The sequence below is a fragment of the Rhinolophus sinicus genome, chromosome 17 (assembly GCF_057876585.1).
Source record: "Rhinolophus sinicus isolate RSI-liver-muscle chromosome 17, RSI-T2T, whole genome shotgun sequence".
In the NCBI taxonomy this organism is placed as follows: domain Eukaryota; kingdom Metazoa; phylum Chordata; class Mammalia; order Chiroptera; family Rhinolophidae; genus Rhinolophus; species Rhinolophus sinicus.
In genome coordinates, this window is record NC_142517.1 from 24,968,234 (window position 1) to 24,990,812 (window position 22,579).

Consider the following 22,579-nt stretch of genomic DNA (forward strand, 5'->3'; position numbering starts at 1 on the left):
TCTTTCACCTCAGTCTCTTCTGCCCTATCTCCAGGCTCATCTTAAAGGTTTTAACAAGGTGATAAGGATCTTTTATCGAAAACCATCCTGTGGATTTTAAGGATCAAAGAGTAGCTATCAGAATGGGAAGGAGGGCTACCAGAACACTTTTGTTTAGAACATATTTTTTCTCACATTCCCAACCACTGGTAATTTCAACCTTTAGTTCCTCATTCTTAATCTGGAGATAGAATTCCAGAAGACAATGCTAGAATAGAATGTGAGAAAACGTATAGTCTGCTAAGGAAGAAACCTTGTGAGACCTTTACCAGATCAGGATGTAGGGTACACTCATTGAGGAAAAACAGTTGTGTGTTTTTGTCAAATTAGCAGATGTCCTATCAGTGTTAGTCTGGGGAAGGATTCATAGATGAGCTTGACCTTGTTCATCATCAGTATTGATTGACTGGGAATAGTTGCCTGGAGAGCAAATTCTGAATCCGGGCAGAGTGCCACGTGCAGTTAGTAACGCCTGCCATGGGCTAGTGGTGGTACCCTTGCCATGCTTTTGCTACCCCTGATCCAACGTGTTAAAAGAAATTGATGCTGATCTTTAGTGTCCAACTGACCACCAAACAAATCCCCATACAAATCCCGAATCTCACATATCCACAGCAGAATATAAGTTCGTTTTGGTAGAGTACAGAATGTTCTATTGGTGTTCTGTTAGGAAAATATTTCCAGCAGCACATAGTTTGTTGCCACTTATCTGGAATATTTCTTTGTTCAGTGAAGACACTTTACTATATAAGAGCAACTGTAGACATGTGAAACCTGCCTGGTATGTTTCCTGTCTCCAGGATAAGTGATCACGACCCTCTCTGGGCTGCTGCAGCCGCTTAGATTGACAGCTCATTCGGACGAGGAAGAAGTCCAGGAATGATTTGCGTTTGCTTTAGGCAGATGGATATTAATGAAGAAAAAGTACCTTGAAAGGATGCCATTCTGAGAAGGGCACAGGATAGCACTGATTATAACCAGATCCCTGCTGTCTGTGCTTTCCCTGCGTGAGTGTCCAGTGCTGAGCTGCTTAGCTGTTCTGGAATCCTTCCTAAATTGGGTGGGGCAGGGGTTGATCTGGTAGGTTTTTCAGTAAGTGCAGCTGGCTTTGGGTCTCATTTTTGTGACCTTACTGGACAGGATTGTAAACGTTCATGCTGGAAGTTTGTGTCTTCACTGGTGGTCCTCACTGCACCTACCACAGTTCTGGGAACCCAGTTTGAGGTTCCCAGATAGGTTCCCAAATATATGCTGACTTGACTTACCAGTGAGGAAAGCAAGGTAGATAGAGACTGACCAATTTGTGGGTGTTACATACTTGGTAAAATAGCACTAGAACAAAATGTCTTGACCAGGTTTCATCTTTATAATTTTCTATTTAAAACACAAATTTGATTTGTTCGCATCACATAGTTGACTATCTCCTATGTTCCAGGTACTGTGCCCAGGACCTGGGCACATAGTGTTGCATTGTACACAACAGCCATGGCCTCTGTCCTCCAGACCTTGCTAAGAGAGCAAGTGTAAACTAAATTGTAATATAATTAATTATGGTCATTATATTATGATTTGGTAGGAATACCAAAGAAGAAGTAGAGGGGTCTATAAGCACATAAAATCGGGGAGCTTAGCCAAGCTTCCCAGGACCAGAGAAAGTTTCCTGGAGGAGATGAAATCTAATCCAAGACTTGAGGGATGAGGGGCAAAGAAGAGGGTGGCAGGGAACAGGAAAGGCCAAAATGAGTGACTCCCAGAGTTTCACAGGGTAACTGGAATCCCCTATTTGCTCACACTGTGTCGAGCAGGACCAGAACACACCATGACCCTCCCCTGGAGGCTCACCTCAGGCAGTTGTTGACTCTTCTAGTGTCCTGCTCACCTTGCCGCAGAGTGAATCCACTACGAAAGTCTTGACAATGTCGATGTGTGTAATTTACATGCTGAGATGATTCCATAGCTTGTCTTCTGGGAAAGTAGTTTTAATTTATTTTTCAGTTCAGCTGTTAGTCTTCTTGCTGGATGTCTAGTGTGAGGGCTGGATCGTAATAACAGACAGGCAAGAAGAGCAGGCACCTGCGAGCAAAGGCTGTAGGTGTGATGGTTGATTCACAGGCTCTGGACTCAGAAAGGCCCTGGCTCTGGGTTCACACGAAGGTTCGGTTGTTTTGAATTTTGACATAAGGTCTCTTAGCCTTGGTTTTCTTACCTGTAAAATGTTTTAGGTATAATGGCCATCTCATAAAGTAGGCTTGAGGATTAAATTAAATGAGCCAGTATATGGGAAGCAAGTAGCCCTGAACTTGGTACAATGATTGGTGGTCCTAATTATGGATTGTTTGCTGCTTTACATCGGAAAAGCCTGTCATCCTCTGCTAGACACATGGAAGGAGATTTTGTTGGTTTGACTGATTTAAAACAGATTTATTGTCTGTATCAAATAAGTTTTCATCTCCCCTGTAGATTGATGGATTGACTGTACAGTCTTCAAGAGCTATCAGGAATGCTCATATCTGATATGCCAGTTATATTACCAGTTGAGTTTTAAGAAGGCTGTTAGTAATGGTATGGGGATATTTACACCTCACATTTGTAGATCTTTTCTGCCTACTGCCGAAGGGAGAAAGGGAAGCTAAGAAAAGTACTTGCACTATGTGGCTATCTCACAGTTGACTTTGTTCTTTTCCCAAAAAAATGCAGTGCCACATTTAAGCCTATCACTTGATAAAGCAACCAGAAAAAGCCTAAAGCATATACACAGTCCCTGAATGAAGTTCTAGGAAATATTAGAGGAGAGTTTACAGGCCATGAGCAAGCTCTTCAAACATGGTCTTGTAGTCATCACCTTGAAGTCCCACCTCCTGGGAGGCCGCCCTGGTGTTCTTGGTGGTCTGACTATTGCCTGCACAGCCAGAAGCTCACCTGGGCAGGCTGCACTCTCTGAAGCACTCATTTGAGGTGGTGACGGTGAGTCAATAGTCAAGCTGGGCTAACTTGGGTTTCTAGTTAGGAGGCAGTGTTTTCAGGAAGCCTTTTCTGGTTTATCAGAAGTTTCTCAAAATCTAGACTTTAATGATAAGATTAGAATTTTGGTAGAAAGAAAAAAAAGAGGGACAGGTTGTGTAACACGATTGGTTGGAAAATATGATCATTTTGGTAATGCTACAAAGAGGAAAAATTGTAAAAAATTATAGCACTGAAGTATATTTCTCTTAAGTAAGCGGGCATTTTCCCGCCAAATCGCGTCGTAACGCGGGGCTTTTTTGACATTTTCTCGCCAAAATTAGACTTTCCGTAAAATATTCATATCTTTCGATCTATTTGATATTTTTCTATGAAACTTTCAGTGTTTTAGTTTAAAAAGAGGTCTCTATTTATTTACTTTGCAAAATTTTTGCCGGTTCCAACTAGAGGCGATATGACGAGTTTACTCGTTTCCCGCAAAAAATGTGTTAAAAAGTTGTGCCTAAAATAAGCCAAATGACTTTACAAATTCACTCAGGTTTCATGCAGGGAACCAGAATGCTTTTACTTTTGCTTCAGATTTTATTTGGATCAGCAGCATTCCTGGTTATGGGAATAATACCTCATTCTTCAGTAACACTTTCTTGGTCTTTTTGTAGCTCAGCTCACTTAGTAAAGTACGCAAAATTTGCCAAAATAACCAATAGATAATTGAACACAGAAAGCTTTAAATTGTGTCTTAATTATGCTAATGTCAAAATATAAAATGAGTGGCTTGGTTTATATTATATTAAAGTAAGTAGCATAAACATGTATTTCATTAGTACTTTGTTTTTAATCTTGTACTTTGGCAAGCCTTTTACTGTGATAAATGAATTTTCCTTTTCATTTGGAAAAGCCAAGTTACTGTTGTTTTTGGTTATATAGTTGCACTCCTTCAGATTGTGACAGTTAGCTAAAGACAAGAAACTGCAAAAGACACTTGCCTCTAAGATACTTATTTCTTAGATTTACATGATAATGACCTTATGAATGGTTTCTTATTTTTTTAAATTTTCTGTAAACATTTTCTTAAATGACACTTGAAATTAAAATAAAGTACAAATATTTTGCATGTATATGAAAACCAGCTAAAATGAGCTGGGCCTCTGACTACATACTATCTAGAATCGCTATGGCTCAGAATTCTCACAGATGTGTATTTTCAGTTGGCCGTTTGACATCTGCAAGGCAAAACTACACTGCTTGCTTCTTGCTCCTCCTAAACCCGTCTTCGTGAATGCTTGATGACCCAATTTGATGCCTCGGTAGAAACCTTAAATAGAAATTCTTCCTTGACTTTCCTATCCAATGAGTTTCTCCATTCTATCCACTTTTCCTCCAAATTCGTTCCCTAATCTGTGTCCCTTCTTTTTCATTTCCCACTGCCAGTCTTTATCGTCACTTGCCCAGTGTAACCGTCTCACTAGCCTGGTTGAAGTATGTCTCTCCCCACTTGGAATCCATCCCTCCACTGCCCTAATTTTCCCTGATTGGGTGATTTATTGTCTTGTGGATTCCTGTGGTCCACAGATGAAGCTCAAGCTCCTTAGTATATACAGTCAAACCTTTGCAGTCATCTCTGACCTGCTGTTTGGCTGTCATTCTCTGCCATTGTTCCTCCTGTGGTCCACACCTCAGCCTCACTCAACTACTCACGTTTTCTTGAATGAGACTCATGGCTGGGCCCACGTTGTTCACCCAGCGCATGGTGCTGTGGCCCTCTGCTTCCAGACATGACATTCTTATCGCTGAAGACCCGCCTCACACCCTCCCTTACCTGTGTCCTGCCTTCAGGACTTTTCATGTATGCCTGCCTCTGTTACAGATCTTGTTCTGTCATGAATTGGTCCATACCTCCCAGGGGCCACTCCACTGTCCGTGTCAGGAGGGAAGGCTTCCTTCTTACTCAACTTTCATTTAATGAAATAATCTCCCCTTGACATATAACGCAGCTACCTCTGTGTCAGTTAGTGGTATTATACTGTCTTCTCTTGTGGACACTGCTGTTGGCACAGAGTCCATGACGCTGGAATTCCACCTGTAGGTACGCACCTAACCCAGAGATTTGAAAACAGGGACTCAAACAGACACTTGTATGCGAATGTTCACGGCATCGTTATTCACAATGGCCAAGGATCTATGAGCAGATGAATGGATACACAAAATACGGTACATACATACCAAGGAATATTATTCAGCCATGAAGAGAAATAAAGTTCTGATAACATGCCCCAATGTGGCTGAACTTAGAAAACATTACACAAAGGGAAATAAGCCAACAATAAGCACAACTATTGTGTGATTCCACTTCTATGAAATATCTGCAGTAGGCATACACAGAGACAGAAGGTAGATCAGAGGTTATCAGAGACTAGAGAGAGGGAAATGGGAGTTACTGCCTAATGGGAATAGCCTTGATAGGGTGATGAAAAGATTTTGGAAATAGATAATGGTGATGGTTGCACAACATTGTGAATGGACTTCATACCACTGAATTGTACACTTAAAAATGGTTAAAATGGCAAATTTTATGTTACGTATGAAAAATAGTTCACGATGAAAAAACTATAGTTCATGTAATTTTAAAAAAAGATACTACCACCAACAAACACCCTTATATGCTCATGTCTCAACATGTAGTTATATGCAAGAATGTTATCTTTCTGTATCATCAATGTTTATCATTCTTACCTTCGTGATATAGCATACATTTCTTTAAGTCAGGGACCAGTCAATATAGGAAAATATCCTTTAAGAAACATGGCTTTTGTTTGGGAGTTTAGAATTGGTTGTTTTTGAAATTGCTGAAACTTGAAGAAGCAGGTTTGATATTTTATTTGAATATGAATGGACTCAGTCCTGACAAAGTGTCATGAAGCCGTTGACTGGGTTTTGGCACATATTGGTGTGTTTTCTGGCCTACTATCTAAGAACTGTGCACATTAACTCTCATACAGTTGGAAAGAAAGGCAAACGGTCCGGCAAAGTCTGCTTTAAGTTTTTTCTCTTGCTGTTTTAAAACAAGGGGCTTGGATGAGTAGGCCAGTTACCATCTGTGGAGGGGAATCATTGATGATTTTCTCTGTGTCCTTTTTAAAGGAAATAAAAATGTCAGTGCTTTCTCAGAGTATAAATGATTTCACTCTTCTAGGAAGTTAAAGTGTAGTTTTCTTTTAAGCTCCTATGGAAACTTGAAAAGCTAAAATAAGTATTGAGGACAAGCTAATACTACAGTTTATACTAAAATGAGTTTAATGTACATGTACATATATAAAACCAAAGCCTCCTAATGTCGTGATTGTTTTATATCTTAGTGTCAGGAATTTCTTTGAAAATAACTGAGGAATAAACATGAGAAAAGGGTAGCCCGTATTTACTATTGTCTTGTATACAATTTCTGTTGTCACATTCACTGTCAGCCTTGGATTATGATCGAGTCCGTCCAGCAAGCTGGTAAGGAGCAATGATGTACTTAATTCTAAAGAGCTTATTGAAAACTAAATTTCCCTTACATTACTGTTCCAGAAATCAACGTTAGAAATTACTGTTGATTTTTACCTTCAGCTCCCTTTTTTGGAAAGTGCTTTGGTCTTCGTGTGATAGTTATTTCTAATAGATTTCCCTACCACTTTGAAATTGGGCAATAAATGGGCTGTAGGGCAGTTCTCAAATTTTACTGTTCATTTAAATCAGCTGGAGATCTTGATAACACGCAGGTTCAGATGGGGGGAGGTGGGTGGTAAGATTTGCGTTTCTAAGAATCTCCTGGGTGATACCAGTGCTACTGGTTCATGGACCACATTCTGAGCAGCAATACTCTGGGTGGAACCTGGCACAATTAAATACCTGATTTTGATGTTCTGTTAAAATTGGATGCAATCTTGGGTTGCCAGATAAAATACAAGATGCCTGAGTTGTTCCATGCAATAGTTGGCACATACTTGTACTAAAAAAAATTATTCATTGTTATCTGAAATTTAATTTTAACTGAACTGGACTGGACTCAATATCCGCAGACACACACACTCACACACACACACACACACACACACACACACAGTCTGGCAACCCTAAATTGCAATCTAAATAATTTTTGAAGATACTTAAATGCCGTGCATATTATTAGATTTAAAATACTATTATTTTTATTTTGACAGAGAAGACACAGAATTAGGTTTATTTCAGACTTGCTGCTTAAACACTTACACGTTTTACTCATGTGCTTTCCAATACAATAAAATATGTAAGCATCAACCTCTCCCCTCAATAATTAGATAGTTCTTGAAGAATAGTGAAATCTGTATATTCTGAAATATGTCTGAAAGCACAGGAATGCACTGGATTATCAATGTTTTAAACTGACCACTTGACGTTATAAGGTATCAACATGATAGATTTAAATTTAGACATTTTTAATAGTTTTTTTCTTGTATCTTTTTGAGTTGGTACGTACGGTTGATATTTTCAAACCCTGAATAATCGCATTACGTGAGGATAATCTGTTGTCAATTAAAGCATATGGAAGAAAGTATAAATGCTGTTCTTTGTTTTTTTCAGATTCTTTACAGAGTTGGAAGCCAGGCATCAGAATAATATCCTCATAGATGACATAAGTGACATTGTGGAAAAACATACAACATCAACATTTGACCCGTATGTGAAATACTGCACAAATGAAGTCTATCAACAACGAACACTACAAAAATTGTTGTAAGCTATATTGAATGTTACAACTTTAATTGTCTCACCTTGTTGTAATTGATTCAATAACATTGATTGAAATTAATTGATCTCCTATATCATATTTAGAAATACTTCCTATTTGCCAGCGAGAAATGTTTAAGAGGATTGCTTTCAGACTGAGGGTCTTTGAGTAGGAAAAAGTCTAGTCTGTGGAGAATTTTCTCTCTCAAGCAATTAATGAAAATATAGTTTGTTGTTGTGTTCCTTGCCATTTTTTTTTTGTTTTTTAATAAATTGTTCTGTTGCTGTGATCTTCATTTTACCTTCCCAGTTTGCTAAACCTTTAACTGGCCATTAAGTAGTTTGACTGAGGCCCAGAGAGTTTTTGAGTAGGTTGAGTTGTGCCTAGGATCCAGAGTTTTCTCTAGTATCCTAATCTTCCTTGCCTGAAATGACAAAAGCTGTTTATAGGAATAGCTGATGTTCCCCTCTGGGTAGTCTGAGAAGGGAAGGTCTGAAGGAAAACAAAGAAACGAAAAGTATTTAAAGACTTTAATTATAAAACAAAAAAAGAGTTAAGTTTTACATTTCCCCTCCACACCTTTTCCCTTTGTCCATCTAGGCTACTCAGAGCCCTCTCTGTCTTTAAAGGTCAGCAATTATTCAGAAATGTCTATATTGTTTTATTTTGGAGGGACTTGTTTATCACAAGTAGCAGCTGTTTTACAGTGCAGTTGTGCATTGCTGTGAACTTAGTTTGGGGATTTACTGGGGCTGTTATCATTCTCATTCCCTCTTGTTAGTTGTGGCATTTGTGACCTTCGCTTGGAACTCGGGGCAGCATCCCTGCAATGGGTCAGCCCTATGATGAGGTGGGGGCTGATGATGCTTCCCTATGGCTGCTTGGAGAGACAGCCCCTAGGAGGTGAGAAGGGCTGATTATGCCCCTTCGCCTTCCACATCCTCATGAAGCTCTTGTGCAGGGAGGGAAACCCACAGCTGCCAACCCCCAAATGAGGTTTTTAGTGCAAAGCAGGGTTTGTTAGCACTACTGACATTGTGGGCTGGATAACTGTCTTGTGGGGACACCGTGCACGTCGTAGCGTGTTAACAGCATCCTTGGCCAGTAGGTGCTGGGACATCCCGTCACTCCAGTTGTGTTCACCAAAAATGCCTACAACGGTGCCATGTCCCTTGGGGGGGGGGGGGAGTCACACCCCTCGCTTTCCCTAACCACCCTACTCCTGCTGGGAACTGCTGATATAAAGGTTGCTCTGTAACTTAGAAAACACCAAGTTACATGTTCAAAAACAAAGCCTTAAATTAGAGCTAAATTTCATATTGTTTTCTTTTTTCTGTTTTTTTGTACAATTTAAAAAGTGGGAACAGGAGCTGCTATATATTATGTAACTGAAAACAATAAAGGTTTTATTTAAATTCGCTTAATGATACCATCATTTGAGCTTTCACCTGGGAATTAGTAGTTGTGTTTTCAGGAGCTTTGTAGCAGTTGATGTGAATTTACACCTAGGGCAATGACATCCAACCGTACCTGCATTTTGGAAACTCCTGGGAATCCGAAAACAAGCAAACAAACAAAGCCCAGGGTCCATTGCCGACTATTTAATCAGAATCTTTGGAGGTGGGGGTGGCTGATACCTAAGTGATTTAAAGATGCAACTGGTTTAGAGTTTGATTTTTTAAAAAAAACTTCCTAAAAATCTTTTCAAAACTAGCAGGAAAGAAAATTCAAAACTCATGTTAAGAAAGTGAACTTAAATCATGTTTGTGTAATTTCTTTTAATTTAATTACTCTTTTAGATATTTCCTAATTTATTTTTAGCAGACTTGAACCAAATCACCTAATTTTCAAAATATATGTATTTTTTGAAAAGGTCACAATTGCCACTACTAGCCTGCTTCTTGGCCTCCCCCTGCCCTCCAGTGTGGGATTATAGTACCCAGGACCATCCCTTCCCCATGTCCTCCTTGCAAGTCACAGTGCAGCCCCTCAGAGCTCCTCTTGGGGTGAGGTGAAGTGAGAGAGTCAGAGAGACCTTGGTTTGACTTGTGCCTTCATCAAATACCAGGTTATTATCTGGCAAATCAGTAACCTTTCTGGGTCTCCATTCTTATTGGAATCCCCTCTTGGCCTCCCTTAAAAGTTGTAAGGGTAGTTCCACATAAGATCATATATGTTGGTGTATCTTGCTAAAGTCTGCAAAAATGTGACAGTATTATTGTTGTTCTTGTGTCACTGGGAGAGAAGAAATACTCTGGCCGACATGGTAAGAAGGTTTTCTGTCTTAGAAGCTTTGAGCAAATCCAAAAGCTTCCTACTTAGTAAAGCTGGTCTGACATTTCTTTCTTAGATTATTGTCTAGGGCTACAGAAGTGGCCTAAACCAAATCACTTGTTATCTTTTTAATGGAATGTTCATAGATTATGAGATATGAGGTCTAGCTTGTATACTAATTTGTGATTGATACGTTCACCATTATGATACCATTTCCTCTTCATTTGTTTATTTTCCACTTCCTCAAATTTCTAGCTCATACAATTCCATCTTATGGTTCATACCATTATCTTAAACTTATATCTTATATTCAGTCTTGATTATAAAAGGCAGACAAGCCATCTATGTCTGCCTATGTTATTATGTATTCATGTTGTTCTGTATATTTAAAAATCATTGATAATATATGAATTTATCACAATATTTTGTTATAACATTTTTACTTGTTTTTTAAGTTGAGGAGGGAGTTTTTTGAAGTTTCTTCTTTCTTTCTTTTTTCCCCCCGCAGAGCGACCAATCCATCTTTTAAGGAAGTATTGACACGAATTGAGTCCCACGAAGACTGCAGGAACTTACCCATGATCTCTTTTCTCATTCTCCCCATGCAGAGGGTAACCCGCCTTCCGCTGCTGATGGATGTAAGTCATGATCTGGTGGCTCTTTCCTCTCTAGATAAATGCACCACCATAAATCTGATTAAGAAAATTATTCTTATCCCACTTATATTGTTGCCTGACCCCTCTATAAAATCCTCTAATTGAGTGAGAAGGTGTTATTCGATTGGAAATCCTCCCTTGTGTCTATCTTCGGGAATTATCTTCAATTTAGGTTTGTGTGGTCACTGTGAAGAATTTAGATCACATCACTCACTTGCCATTTTTTGAAATGGGAAGAATATTGATTTCTTGAAGTCAGGAGTCCTGGATTTCGGTTCCAGCCGAGCCACTAGGTGCGTGACCATGAGCGAGTCACTTAATCTCTTTGGGCCTCAGTTTCCTCAGGTTGATCACTAAGATCCCTTCCCTGTAATGTTCCAAGATGCTTTCCTTTCACATGGGGATGAGACTGTCTTCAGCATCACAAGGCACGCTTACTTACCTCTATGTGAGATTGTGCGAAGCGGATGAGAAAAGTCCAGCATCTTCTCTCCACATAAATATTGGGAAACTTGCAGAATTTTGAAAATTTAGCTCTCTCATTTTGTGTGGCTGTGGGTGAGTTAAAAGGGTCTGTGTCTGTGTGCATGTGTGTGTGTGTGTGTGTGTGTGTGTGTGTGAGTGAGAGAGAGAGCATGTGTGTTTTATTTATTAAAGTTTATTGGGGTGACGATGGTTAGTAAAGTTGCATAGGTTTTACGTGTACAATTCTGTGATACATCATCTATATATCACATTGTGTGTTCACCACCCAGAGTCAGTTCTCCCACCATCACCATATATTTGATCCCTTTTACCCTCATCTACCACTCCCTCCCGCCTTACCCTCTGGTAACCACTGATGTGTGGGATATAAAACTGAATGCAAATATAAAACTGAATGCAACAACAGAGGAACAAGACAAACAAAGAAACAAAACTCATAGACATAGACGATAGTTTTGTTTTTGGCTTAACAAAAGTTTATTTTTACATTCTATCCCAACTTGCTCCCTAAGTATGCCCTGACTTGCTCACTCTGCACCTTTGCTCACATTGTGCGTGGCTTCCACTTCTCAACTTTCCTTTTCCACATGATCAAAACAAGTATATCTTACAAGCACTAGCTCTAGTGCTCCTTTTTTTCATAAAGCCTTACTCGATTCTCCGCCAACCAGGTTTATCTTCCTTCCCATCTGAACACCCACAGCACTCCGAGAGAAGGAACTCTGACATGTAAACTTAGTGTAGTGAAATCCTTTCCTGGCTCTGGAATAAGACAGATTTGGGTACAAATCCTGGCTTTGCCACTTACTGTACGATCTCAGGCAAATTGCTTAACTTCATCTGAAATCTAAGTGTAATATGTACTTGCAGGGTTGGCATGAAAACAAATGAAATAGTAAATGTTAAGCTTGACAATAATAGACGATGTTTCTTGACTAAATTCATAAATATAGTACAGGCTTGTGCTGAGTTATATTAATATTGTGAAATTTTCCTAAGATACCTTTAAGGAACAGTTACTGTGCTTTCTTCTGTAAGAATTTATCAGAAGTAAGTTGTTTAAAAAAAGGTTTATTTCATGTGACTTCTAAGATTTTTATAAAAATATGAAACTTTGATTTATATAGGGAAATATTATTTCAAATTTTACTATATTTTAACAAGAAATGGGTGCTTTCTAAATGTAACATTTTTTGTAATGTTATGAATTTTTAGGGTTCTTCTTTTTCTCCTTCTGAAAACGCTTTAGCCATGTTTCTCTAGATTCTGTATATGCTGTGATCTCTCAGCCTTTCGTAGTCTCTCGCTGTTTAATTTTGGTAAAATTGCTTGAATAGATTGGGACTGAAAATCTAACATACGCTGTTGGAGGTTTATGCCATAATTGCCCAGTGGGCTCTACATTTTTATGGGTCAGAGACCCTTTTGAGATTTTGAGTTAAGCTGTAGTCGTTCTCCCTAGAAAATTCAGTATGCACAAAATTTTACATAAAATTGATGTGTACGAAGACACTCGGCACTCAGCATGCCTGCTCTCTGGGACATTAACCAGTATTTTTCAAACTGTTTTCATATGCATTCGTGAGTTGTGAAGTTGCTTTTTTGAATCATGGGCAGTGTTGTAAAAAATGAAGTAGAATAGAACATGCAGTATATGACGTGTACATCCTTCATAATGTGGTTAAATATTTCATTAAAAAATGGTTTCATTTTTGTGTCTGCATGTATTGGTTACAGTCTAAACATATTTCTAACAGGGGGTCATAGTAAAAAAAAAAAATTGAGAGCCATTAATATAAACCCACAGGAGGCACACTCTGTGCTTCTCACATATCACAGAGAACAATCCTACAACCTGTCAGATTTACAGGCCTGGTGCTCATCTACGTGTCAGGTACCAGTGGTTTGCTAGATCCCAATAACCTGCCGCTTATGCTTGATGCCTGTTGCCCTCATCTGTGTTCCAGGTGTGAGAATCTGGCCACCTAGACAGAATCTAAATGTACTTAAAACAGTCTCTTCAATTTTACTTCATTTAGAGATTTAGTTAAACTTCTTAATTGTGGTGAACATTTTAAACAATTAAAATGGTCCCGATGACTTGAAATGAGTAGTTTCAAAAGTTACATGTAATTCGGTTTACCTTGAATGGACACTCTTTGAGCTTAATTTTACCATCACAAAAAATTGCAGTATAACCATATCAAGAGCAAATCCAGCAGCCTTTTTTTCTTGATCTTTGCATTCAGTTGTATTGTCTACAAATATTGTTAGTTACCTTTAATAATAGTGATGATAAAGTAATTTTATCATTTATCGAGGGCCTGAGATATGCCAGGCACTCATGGAGAACTTTATATCTATTGCCATTTAATCGTTGCAACAACCTTGTGATGTAGCTAGTATTATCCTCATTTTGCAGTGGAGAAACTGAAGCTTATCGAGACAGAGTACATGACTTGCCCAAGGTCAAATAGCTAGTTAAGGGACAGAACTCAGATGTGAAACCAGGTTCATCCACCTCTGAACTCTATCTTCTTACTTAGCCATTCCTTGGATTTCCTCTGATCCTGTGTGTTTAAAGACTATTTTGTAGTTTTGTAACTGGATTTTAATGTCATTGTCATACTCACCCATCATATTTTGTTCAGTTTGCTTTGTATAAGAGGATATGTCTTGACGTTGGTTTTATTTCACTTACTAAAACAAATCAATTGATTTTTTTCTTCTTTTACTTCATTGCAGACTATCTGTCAAAAAACACCTAAGGACTCTCCCAAGTATGAAGTCTGCAAAAGGGCCTTGAAGGAAGTAAGCAAGGTAACTCTTGAGTAATGCATCAGCCAATAAATCATTCAAATTCCTCAGAAGAGAATGTGTCTGGGTTTGATGCTGAAAACTGGTAAATGCTCGCAGCCATGTGCACAGCATTCTTTAGCTGAAAGACAAAATCGTGTTTGCTGTACTCAAATGAAATGTGTATCTTTACAGTTTCAGACAGTCTTGCATTGAGAGCCTAGATATTTTCTGGTGGTGTCTGAAAAGCTGTCCATTCATTCTCTCTTAAATAAATATTTATTGAGTATTGACTAGTGTGCCAGGCATAATGCTAGCCCTTGAAAAACGGTGATGAGCAAGACAGTTGTGGTTACTCCCCTTGTGGAATTTGCCTGTAGAGGGGAAGACAGACAGTAAATAGAAATTACAATAAAGGATGGTGAGTGACGTGATCGGGGAAAACATAGTAGTGTTTACGCTGAACCTAAAGCAGGAGTAGCTGTAAGTCAGGGATTAAGGGACAGAGAGTATCTCAGTTATACATAGAGATCCAAAGGCAAGAAAATGTTGGAGAATTTGGAGAACTGGAATTTTCTTCATTTGACTATGGAGCCTAGTCTAGGAGAGAGAGTACTGGGGGGCTATGTTAGAGAATTGGGGACCTTATCCTAAGATTACGCAAAAGCTACAGATTCTTGTCCTGTGAAGGTGATAATGGGGATGGGACCAGTTGTGAGGCTTGTGTAGTGGATTAGGGTAGAGATGACAGTGATGTGATAGAAAGATGGTGAGAAGCAAACCTATAATATTGGGGAGCTAGGCATGGAAATTGATTGGGTGAGCATATTGGGGTCAGAAGTCAAGGAATATAGTCTCTGGTTTAGGCAACTAGATAGATGCTTTTGCTTATCTTAATAATAGAAACAGGGAGAAGCTGATGAGTTCCACTTCAGATATGTTGTAATTGAGATTCCTATGGAATCTCCAAGTTGGCTGAATAAATAGGTCAGGAGCTCAGAGGAGAGACTGGAATTGGAGACATGAATTTGGGAATCATCAGCATCTGGGTGGTTTTTGAAGATGATTTTGGGAGAGCAGCTGAGATTACCCAGAAACAGTGTGTAGAAGTAGTGAGTCTGAGATCCAGCCATGAAGAATACCAACGTTCGTCTGGTTCAGAAGGAACCAGCAGAGGAGACTTAACAAACTGAAGAAATCCGACCAAAGAGGGAGGAAAACCATAAGGTTCCTGGCAAATAGCAAATGATTTGGTGAAAGGAAGGTGAGCCCTGTTGAGTGCTCCTGGAAGATAGAGGGAAATAATGAGTGAAGCATTCATGGGGTTTCTCATCCGGTAGGTTGTGCCCCGACAGCGGTGGGCGCGGAAGCCAGATTGGAGCGGGCTGAGGAATGAGTGGGAGGTGTGACTATGTAGCCAGCCAGCAAGTGTAGCTAGCGGTTTCAACAAAGGGGCTGTGAGTGGAAAGAGAAAGAAAGCTATCACTGAAAGAGAAGTAGAGGGTCTTTTTACATTTAAAGATTAGAAAAATGTGGATACATTTAAATGCTGATAGAACTATCGAGCTGAGAGAAAGCAATAGAAAGTTTAGGAGTCAATGAGGGTAATGTATGAGCTAAGCACAGGAGAGCAAAGATCATGATAGCATCAGAAGCTTCGTAAACATAGTAAAGCTATGCTCCACTTTGAATTGAGCAAGTCTTTGTACCATATTACTACAAAGTAGTTTAATCAACTTTGAATTGACTCAATCTTACTTATGCTCACCTTTGCCAGTAATTACAAAATCATGGGTTTTATGAGCTAGTTATTTATGACATATATGTTTATGTTAAAAATAAGTTTGTAAGTGTCTCAGTTCATTTGGGCCACTATGACAAAATACCACAGACTGGTACCTTATAAATATCAGGAATTTGTTTCCCACAGTTCTGGAGGTTGAGCTGTCCAAGGTCAAGGTGCCGGCATGGTCTGATGAGCACCCTCTTCCAGGTTGCATACTTCTCGTTGTAGCCTCATGTGGTGGAGGGGGCTGGGAGCTCTCTGGAGTCCCTTTTATGAAGCACTGATCCCATTCATGAAGGCTTTACCCTCAGACTTCTAAGCACCTCCCCCAGAGGTCCCATTTCCTGGTACCATCATCTTTGGGGGTTAAGATTTCAATCAATGTATTTTAGGGCGATACAAACATTTAAACCATAGCAATCTGAAATTCAGCTCTTGCCCCTTCAGTGGTCTGCGCGTCCGTTGGGGAAACATAAAGTGAAGAAACTTTCCCTGATACATGCGAGGTCACCTGAAGTCCTACCGCCAGTGGATCTCTCCTCTGGGACCCCAAACCTTGTGCTGCCTTCCTAGAGGAGTGGGGGAGGGGAGGGTCTTTAGGACAAGCTACTAGAACGTTCTAGCCTTGGACACGCAAGAGATTTTTCAAATTTTGTTTGTTACTGAGAAGTTGAAAAAATTCACACAGACGAGAGAAAAGAGGAAGATGGCAATAATTCGTTGTTGAATTAGACTGTGAATGACATTTTATTTTTTTCGAGAATTTCCCATTGCAGTTACAGTAGATGACCATGTTCCTTCAGGCAACTCTTGTTCACTTGATTCAACAATTGTACTTTAGGAGAAAGGCTGGCAAAATGTCATAGATCAGTGAGTTGCCTTACTTTGATATAAATTATAAGTATAAAAAAGCCTCTCTGTGAAGAAATGCTGTTCCATGACTTGTTTCCTCTGTAGGGCAGCATTTCTTTCTCTCTTTCAAGCGTGAGTCATGAATCTCAGAATTATTTCCCTAGTCTTCTAGTGTTAAGTGGAAACTGAAGTCACTGACATGTCCAGCTCAGGAATTCATCTGTTTCATTTGTGAAAGTTACTGATGGGGTTTTGTAGATTCTGGGAAAACAGTACCAGCATTTTCAACAGAAAGATTGTGCATATTGAGCATTTACAGTTCACAATGAAAATGCAGAATTTCACTTGTTTGTTTTATCTGAAATGAAAGAAATTGGGAGTTCCCAATATTTATTTTAGAGAGTTTTTGCAACCAGACTCCACCTCAGGCCCTTGGGCAAGTCTCTCTAGATAGTCCTTCCTTTTTGGGGGAAAAAAAGAAAAAGCAATCCCTCTTTGATAATTAAAGTACTAATGAAATTTATTTGTAGTGTGAATAATACTTCAGTAAAATTGCTCATGCATGTTTCCGAAGTGACTATGACAACTTAACTGAAATACTGAAATTGGGGCCTTTGGAAGACTTACTGCCCTAATCAAACAACGAAAAACAAGAAAGATATTTCTGTTAAGTGAAAAATGTGTTTATTTCCCGATTTTCTGTTCACATGCTGAGGTGGACCTGGGGGCAGGGAAATTTCTAGGGAATCTGATAGTTCAGCTTGTGCAAAGTGGTGTCTGGTGTGTAAGGAGTGGTGGTCAAGAGATGGTTTCTTATGCCAATGAAATCTTCCCTGCTGCTCTGTTCTATTTACTCTCCCATGGAAAGAAAAGAATTGCTTTCACTCTTACCTCATAAAGATCTACTTATATTTGGAGATGGTATTAAGTTATAAGCCTTTCTCCTAGTGGCAAAAAAAACAAGTCTCTTTAATCTTGTCCTGTGACTTTTGCTTCAGCCATTTACCAAGAGCTGGATGTAGATCTATCAACATGAAAAGATCTCTAAGCTATATTATTAAGTGAGGAACATCAAGTTGCAGAATAACACGAAGAGTGTAATGGCATCTAGATAATAAAATATTTTTACTTGCCTGTATGTATGTTATCGATATATAGAAACAGTCCTAGAACCATACACATCAAACTTTCAACCATCATTACTTGTGGTAAAGGGGGCCGAATGTGGAAAGGAGGAATTAATAAGATTTCTATTTTTCACTCAGAGTACTGCTCTGTAAGAATGTATTGAAAGTTTACAAAGGTATATATTTTAAAGTAAACTAATAAGTGTACAGTACCAAAAATTTGGCAAATGTAAGTAAGAGACAGAAAATAAAATGCATTAGTAATTTTATCAAAGATAATGACTATTGCCATTTTACTGTATAGCTTTCACATTAGGTTTCTATCCAATACTAGTGTATAGATGTTCATGCATACTTTATTTCATTTACTATTCTAAATGGTCATGCTCATCTGATTCCTTCTAAAGGTACATTTTGAGAAGTGGGTTTATTGGGACAAAAATGTAGGTATTTTAAAAGGTCTCCCCAGGCCTTGAAGAAAGGTTCTTCCCATGCCCACGGCCACCAGAACTCTTTGTAATTGTCTATCTTCCTACACACTTCCCGGCATCACATATTGTCTTAATCTTTGTGAACTTGATAGATTGAAAAGATTTTAGTTTTGTTTTAATTGATAATTCTTTATTAGAGGGATTGAGTCCCCCCCAAATAAATTTGGCATAAAACAAACAAAAAAATCAGTGATTTAAATTTAATAACACTTTGACAGATGCTGAAGGAAGGCCCAACTTTAATATACTGAGGGTGATTTTAATAAAGTCACCAGACCACACATACCCAGATTAGTGCTTATCCCTTCAAAATAGTCATTAATTGGAGTCCACTGATGATACCATTGCTTAAGATATTTGGGGAACTTTTTTGTTTTTAATATGCTTTCTGAAGTGGTGGCATGACTATCTTTTGCTAGTGGAGTCAATATTTGGAAGTTTAGGAACTAAGATGATAACCCAAACTTAATAATTCCATTTGTTCCCCATTCATTTTAATATGGGATAATTATAAAGGAATTGTTCTTTTTTTTTTTTTTTTTTTTTTAAGTGACTTATACGTTGTCTCTGGAGGCAGTTTGTTTACACAGAAACATTTACTGAATGTTCGCTGTGAATTAGGTGCTGCGTTGGGTTAGGCAGGCACTGGGCTTACAAATAAGGAAATTTTACCATCTTTGCTCTCTAATCTTTTTGGAGAAGTAATGTCCAAGATGAGTCCTGAAAGAGAAGTAGAGGGAATCTGTCTAGATCAGAAGGGGTCAGTGGGGTAGGGTGGGGTGAAGGGTGCTCAGGCAGAGGGAAAAACGTGTAAAATTGTGTAGGCAGGATGGAGTGTGGCCCTTGGCTGGAAGTTTGGTAGGGTTCAGGCCCAAATAACAGCAGCGAGAGGTTAGGGATCAGTAGGTAGGTGCCAGATCGTGGTTGTGCTAAGACTTAATTCTGAAAGCTGTGGGGAGACTTTTGAAGGATTTTAAGCCCTGGAGTTTCATGATCATATTTGAACTTAGAAATATGGACAACATTCTTTGGAGGATACATAAGGATAGGGCAGAAGTGATAGCAGACAATCAGGAGGCTAGTAATCCAGGGGAGAAGGGGTTTGAACCTACGTTCAGGGGGCAGGGCAAAGGGACGAACGTGGACAGCAGGACAGAAACGTTAAGGAGACTTTATGACTGCTTGGAGGTGGAGGACAAAGGAGAGGGAGGTGTCTGAGGACCACGGTTTTTGACTTGAGGACGTGGGTGATGCTGGGATCTTTATTACTGAGACAGAGAACACTGGGCCGGGTGGTAGGGGGTTGAAGGAAGTAATGCTCAGGTTTGGTCATTCTCTGAGTTCGAGGTGGCTCTGGGACATCCAAAAAGAGATGTCGTCTAGGTAGTTGGATGTAGAGCCGGGAGGATGGAACAAGTCCGGGAGCATAGATTTGAAAACTATGAGCATATTTCCTCCAGAGAAAGCATACAAATGCCCTGAGCAGTGGCTGCCCGATTGGACTGCACTCTGACATGTCTCAACTCTTGGAAGATACTGCAGTTTCAAGTTGCCACTAACCCTAGCCAAAGCCAGGGTATTTTCAGTGGCTAGCTTTGATCAGATTTAGCTGTCAGTCCCTGATCAGTGAACTCTTCAGACCAATCAGACCTAAAAATTGCACTGTGACAGAAGATTGATGTAGCCTCCAAATCTAGAAATCTGTTCAGTAATTGGAAATCATTCAAGCATCCATCAATAGGGATTGAATAAATACACTGTGCAAAGCCCATATGATCAAAGCATAAATTACATCTTATCGCTCCCCTGTTGAAAGGCTACAGGTGGCTTCTCTCTGCACTTAGAATACAGTCCAGACCCCTTAAGAACCTGCATGCTCTGACCCTGGCCTGTTTCTCTAGCTTTATCTTGTGCCAGCTTCCGTGTGTCAGGGTCTTTCACTTTCTTGGCACACCAGCACTTTCCCATCGTTGGCCCTGGGTGTGTGGTGTAGGCTCTGCCTGGGCCACTGCTCTCCCTCTGCCTTCAGCTTTTAGCTCAAATGACCTCTCGGGAGAAGCCCCTGGCTCCACTTTCATCATGTCCTCTCTACCTCCCCTGTTTTTTGCCTTTAAGATCTCAGTCTATAATGACTGTTTCTCCCCTCTGTCCTTCTCTGAGGACCAACATTGTATGTGAGGATCGAGATTGTATATCCCTTATTAAGTGTTGGAACCCTAGTACCTGACACCTGCCACGTACAAAATAAACACGTTTTCAGTACATGTTATATATATTAGGGAAATATTGGTAGTGAAAAAAGAATCAAGTAACAGACAAGCATAGAATGATCCCTTTACAAAAATAAAGGAAAAACTTCTGCACATACAATATGTGTGCATTTACGTGTTCATATAAGCATAGGAGAAAAAGAGAAAGTGTGTAACCCAACCTTTTTCCAATTATCCTGTGGAGTGGGATTAGGTCAGAATCTTTTAGGGCCTATTTTATTTACTTATGTGTTTATTTTATTTATTATTTATTGTTTACTTTTATTTATTATTTTACAGTGATCATATATTATATAACTTACTTCATAAAGCAGTAATATTAAAAATAAATCCAATTAAAATTTCCAGCTTTTATTTTTAACAATCACATTTGTCTTCCTGGGCAGTGTACCTTGTTATGGACATTTTGTACAGATTTCAATTAATAAGAAATTGGACAAATTTTAGTTTAAGTCATTGAACTAATTATGCGTTAAGTACCGTGTAAAGGATAAACTCCTGTGTATTTCCTCTACTATCAATACTCTACTCATAGAATACTTCACTTCCGACACTTCTGGTGGCCAAATGTGCACGTGTGGGGGTGGTTCTCCATGCCAAGCAATTCTGCTGTACCAGCGGGGTGTCTTACAATTCAATTCAATTGTAACTCTACCTGAAGAGAGCATCAGATCCCACAGGATAAGGGCTCAGTCCCACAAGACTACCCTCCCTGCCACCTGGGCTGCCAGTTTTAAGTCCAGCTGGTCACCTGTGCTTCTGACTGACTGCCTATAAATCAGAGGTACCTATCACCCCCGCCTCGGTTTGATTAATTTGCTAGAGCAGCTCACAGAACACAAGAAAACAATTTACTTACTCGATTACCGGATTATTACAAAGGATACCAAAGATACGAGTGAACAGCCAGATGAAGACATAGGGTGAGTTCTGGAAGGGTCCCGAACACAGGAGCTTCTGACCGCATGGTGTTGAGGGTGCAACACCCTCCTGGCATGTGGATATTCTTATTCACCAACTGAGGTACAGGGATTTTTATGGAGGAGGCTTCATTACATAGGCATGCCTGATTGATTAAGTCGTTGGCCATCAGTGAGCAAGTCAAGCTCCAGCCCTCCTCCCTTCCCCAGAAGTCTGGGGGATGGGGTAAAAGGTCCAACCCTCTTTCTAATCACTTGGCTGATTCTCCTGGCAATCAGCCCCATCCCATCCTTAGGGGCTTTTCAAAAGTTACCTCATTAACATAAACTCAGTGTTTTTGAAAGGGGCTTGTTATGAATGAGTATCATATTATAACTGAAGATGCCCCTATGGCTCCTACATAGGAAATTACAAGGGTTTTACATGCTGTATGTTGGGAACTGTGGACAAAGACCAACCATATATTTCTTGTTATAAATCGCAATATTATAGGCACTCGTCAAAGGGCTGTGAATGCATTAGCTTTGTAGATGATTCAGTGATGCTAATGAAACTGAATGTCCTTTGGCCATCCTTGAAGAATCATTGACCATCAGGTTCCACCTGCTGAAGGCTTCCCTTTTCAGCATCCTGTTTACTGCTCACGGACTTTGCACATCCCACTCTGCTGAGAATTTACCTTTGAAGTTGGTAGTTTGCCTCCAGCTGCTCTGATTTGGAAATGAGGAGAAAGGTGCATCGTGCCCTGAGGATGGGTGAGGTTCCCGCGGGTGACGGCGAGGAGAAGGGGCAGAGAAAAGGAGCAGAGGGGACAGAGACCCGGACTGTGTGAGGAACCTGTGTGCGAAGGGTGTGGTGTGTCAAGGACACTCAGAACAGGCCCAGGGAGAGGGAGTGATTTGACCAATATACGACAGCTCCTTAGCTGTCAGAAATGAGTCTCTCGAGCTTCCCCAGTGCTAATTGTTTCTTGTGAAAGATCTGCGATAGCCAAGATACGGAAGCAACCTAAGTGTCCATCAATAGACGATTGGATAACGAAAATGTGATGTGTGTATGTATACACACACACACACACACACACACACACACACACACACACACAGTGGAATATTACTGTGCCATAAAAATGAAATCTTACCACTTGCGACAGCATGGATGGACTAGAGTGTA

The 22,579-nt window shown here is 39.7% G+C and overlaps 1 protein-coding gene across 1 annotated transcript in view; it reads left to right on the top strand.

The window, feature by feature from the left end:
• Window positions 1-22,579, top strand: part of ARHGEF26 (Rho guanine nucleotide exchange factor 26) — a 117,451-nt gene that overhangs the window by 52,889 nt on the left and 41,983 nt on the right. Inside the window, exons 7-9 of the mRNA XM_019731993.3 lie at window positions 7,600-7,752; window positions 10,530-10,659; window positions 13,909-13,983. Coding sequence (XP_019587552.3) covers window positions 7,600-7,752; window positions 10,530-10,659; window positions 13,909-13,983 — 358 coding nt within the window. The remainder of the gene's footprint in view (window positions 1-7,599; window positions 7,753-10,529; window positions 10,660-13,908; window positions 13,984-22,579) is intronic.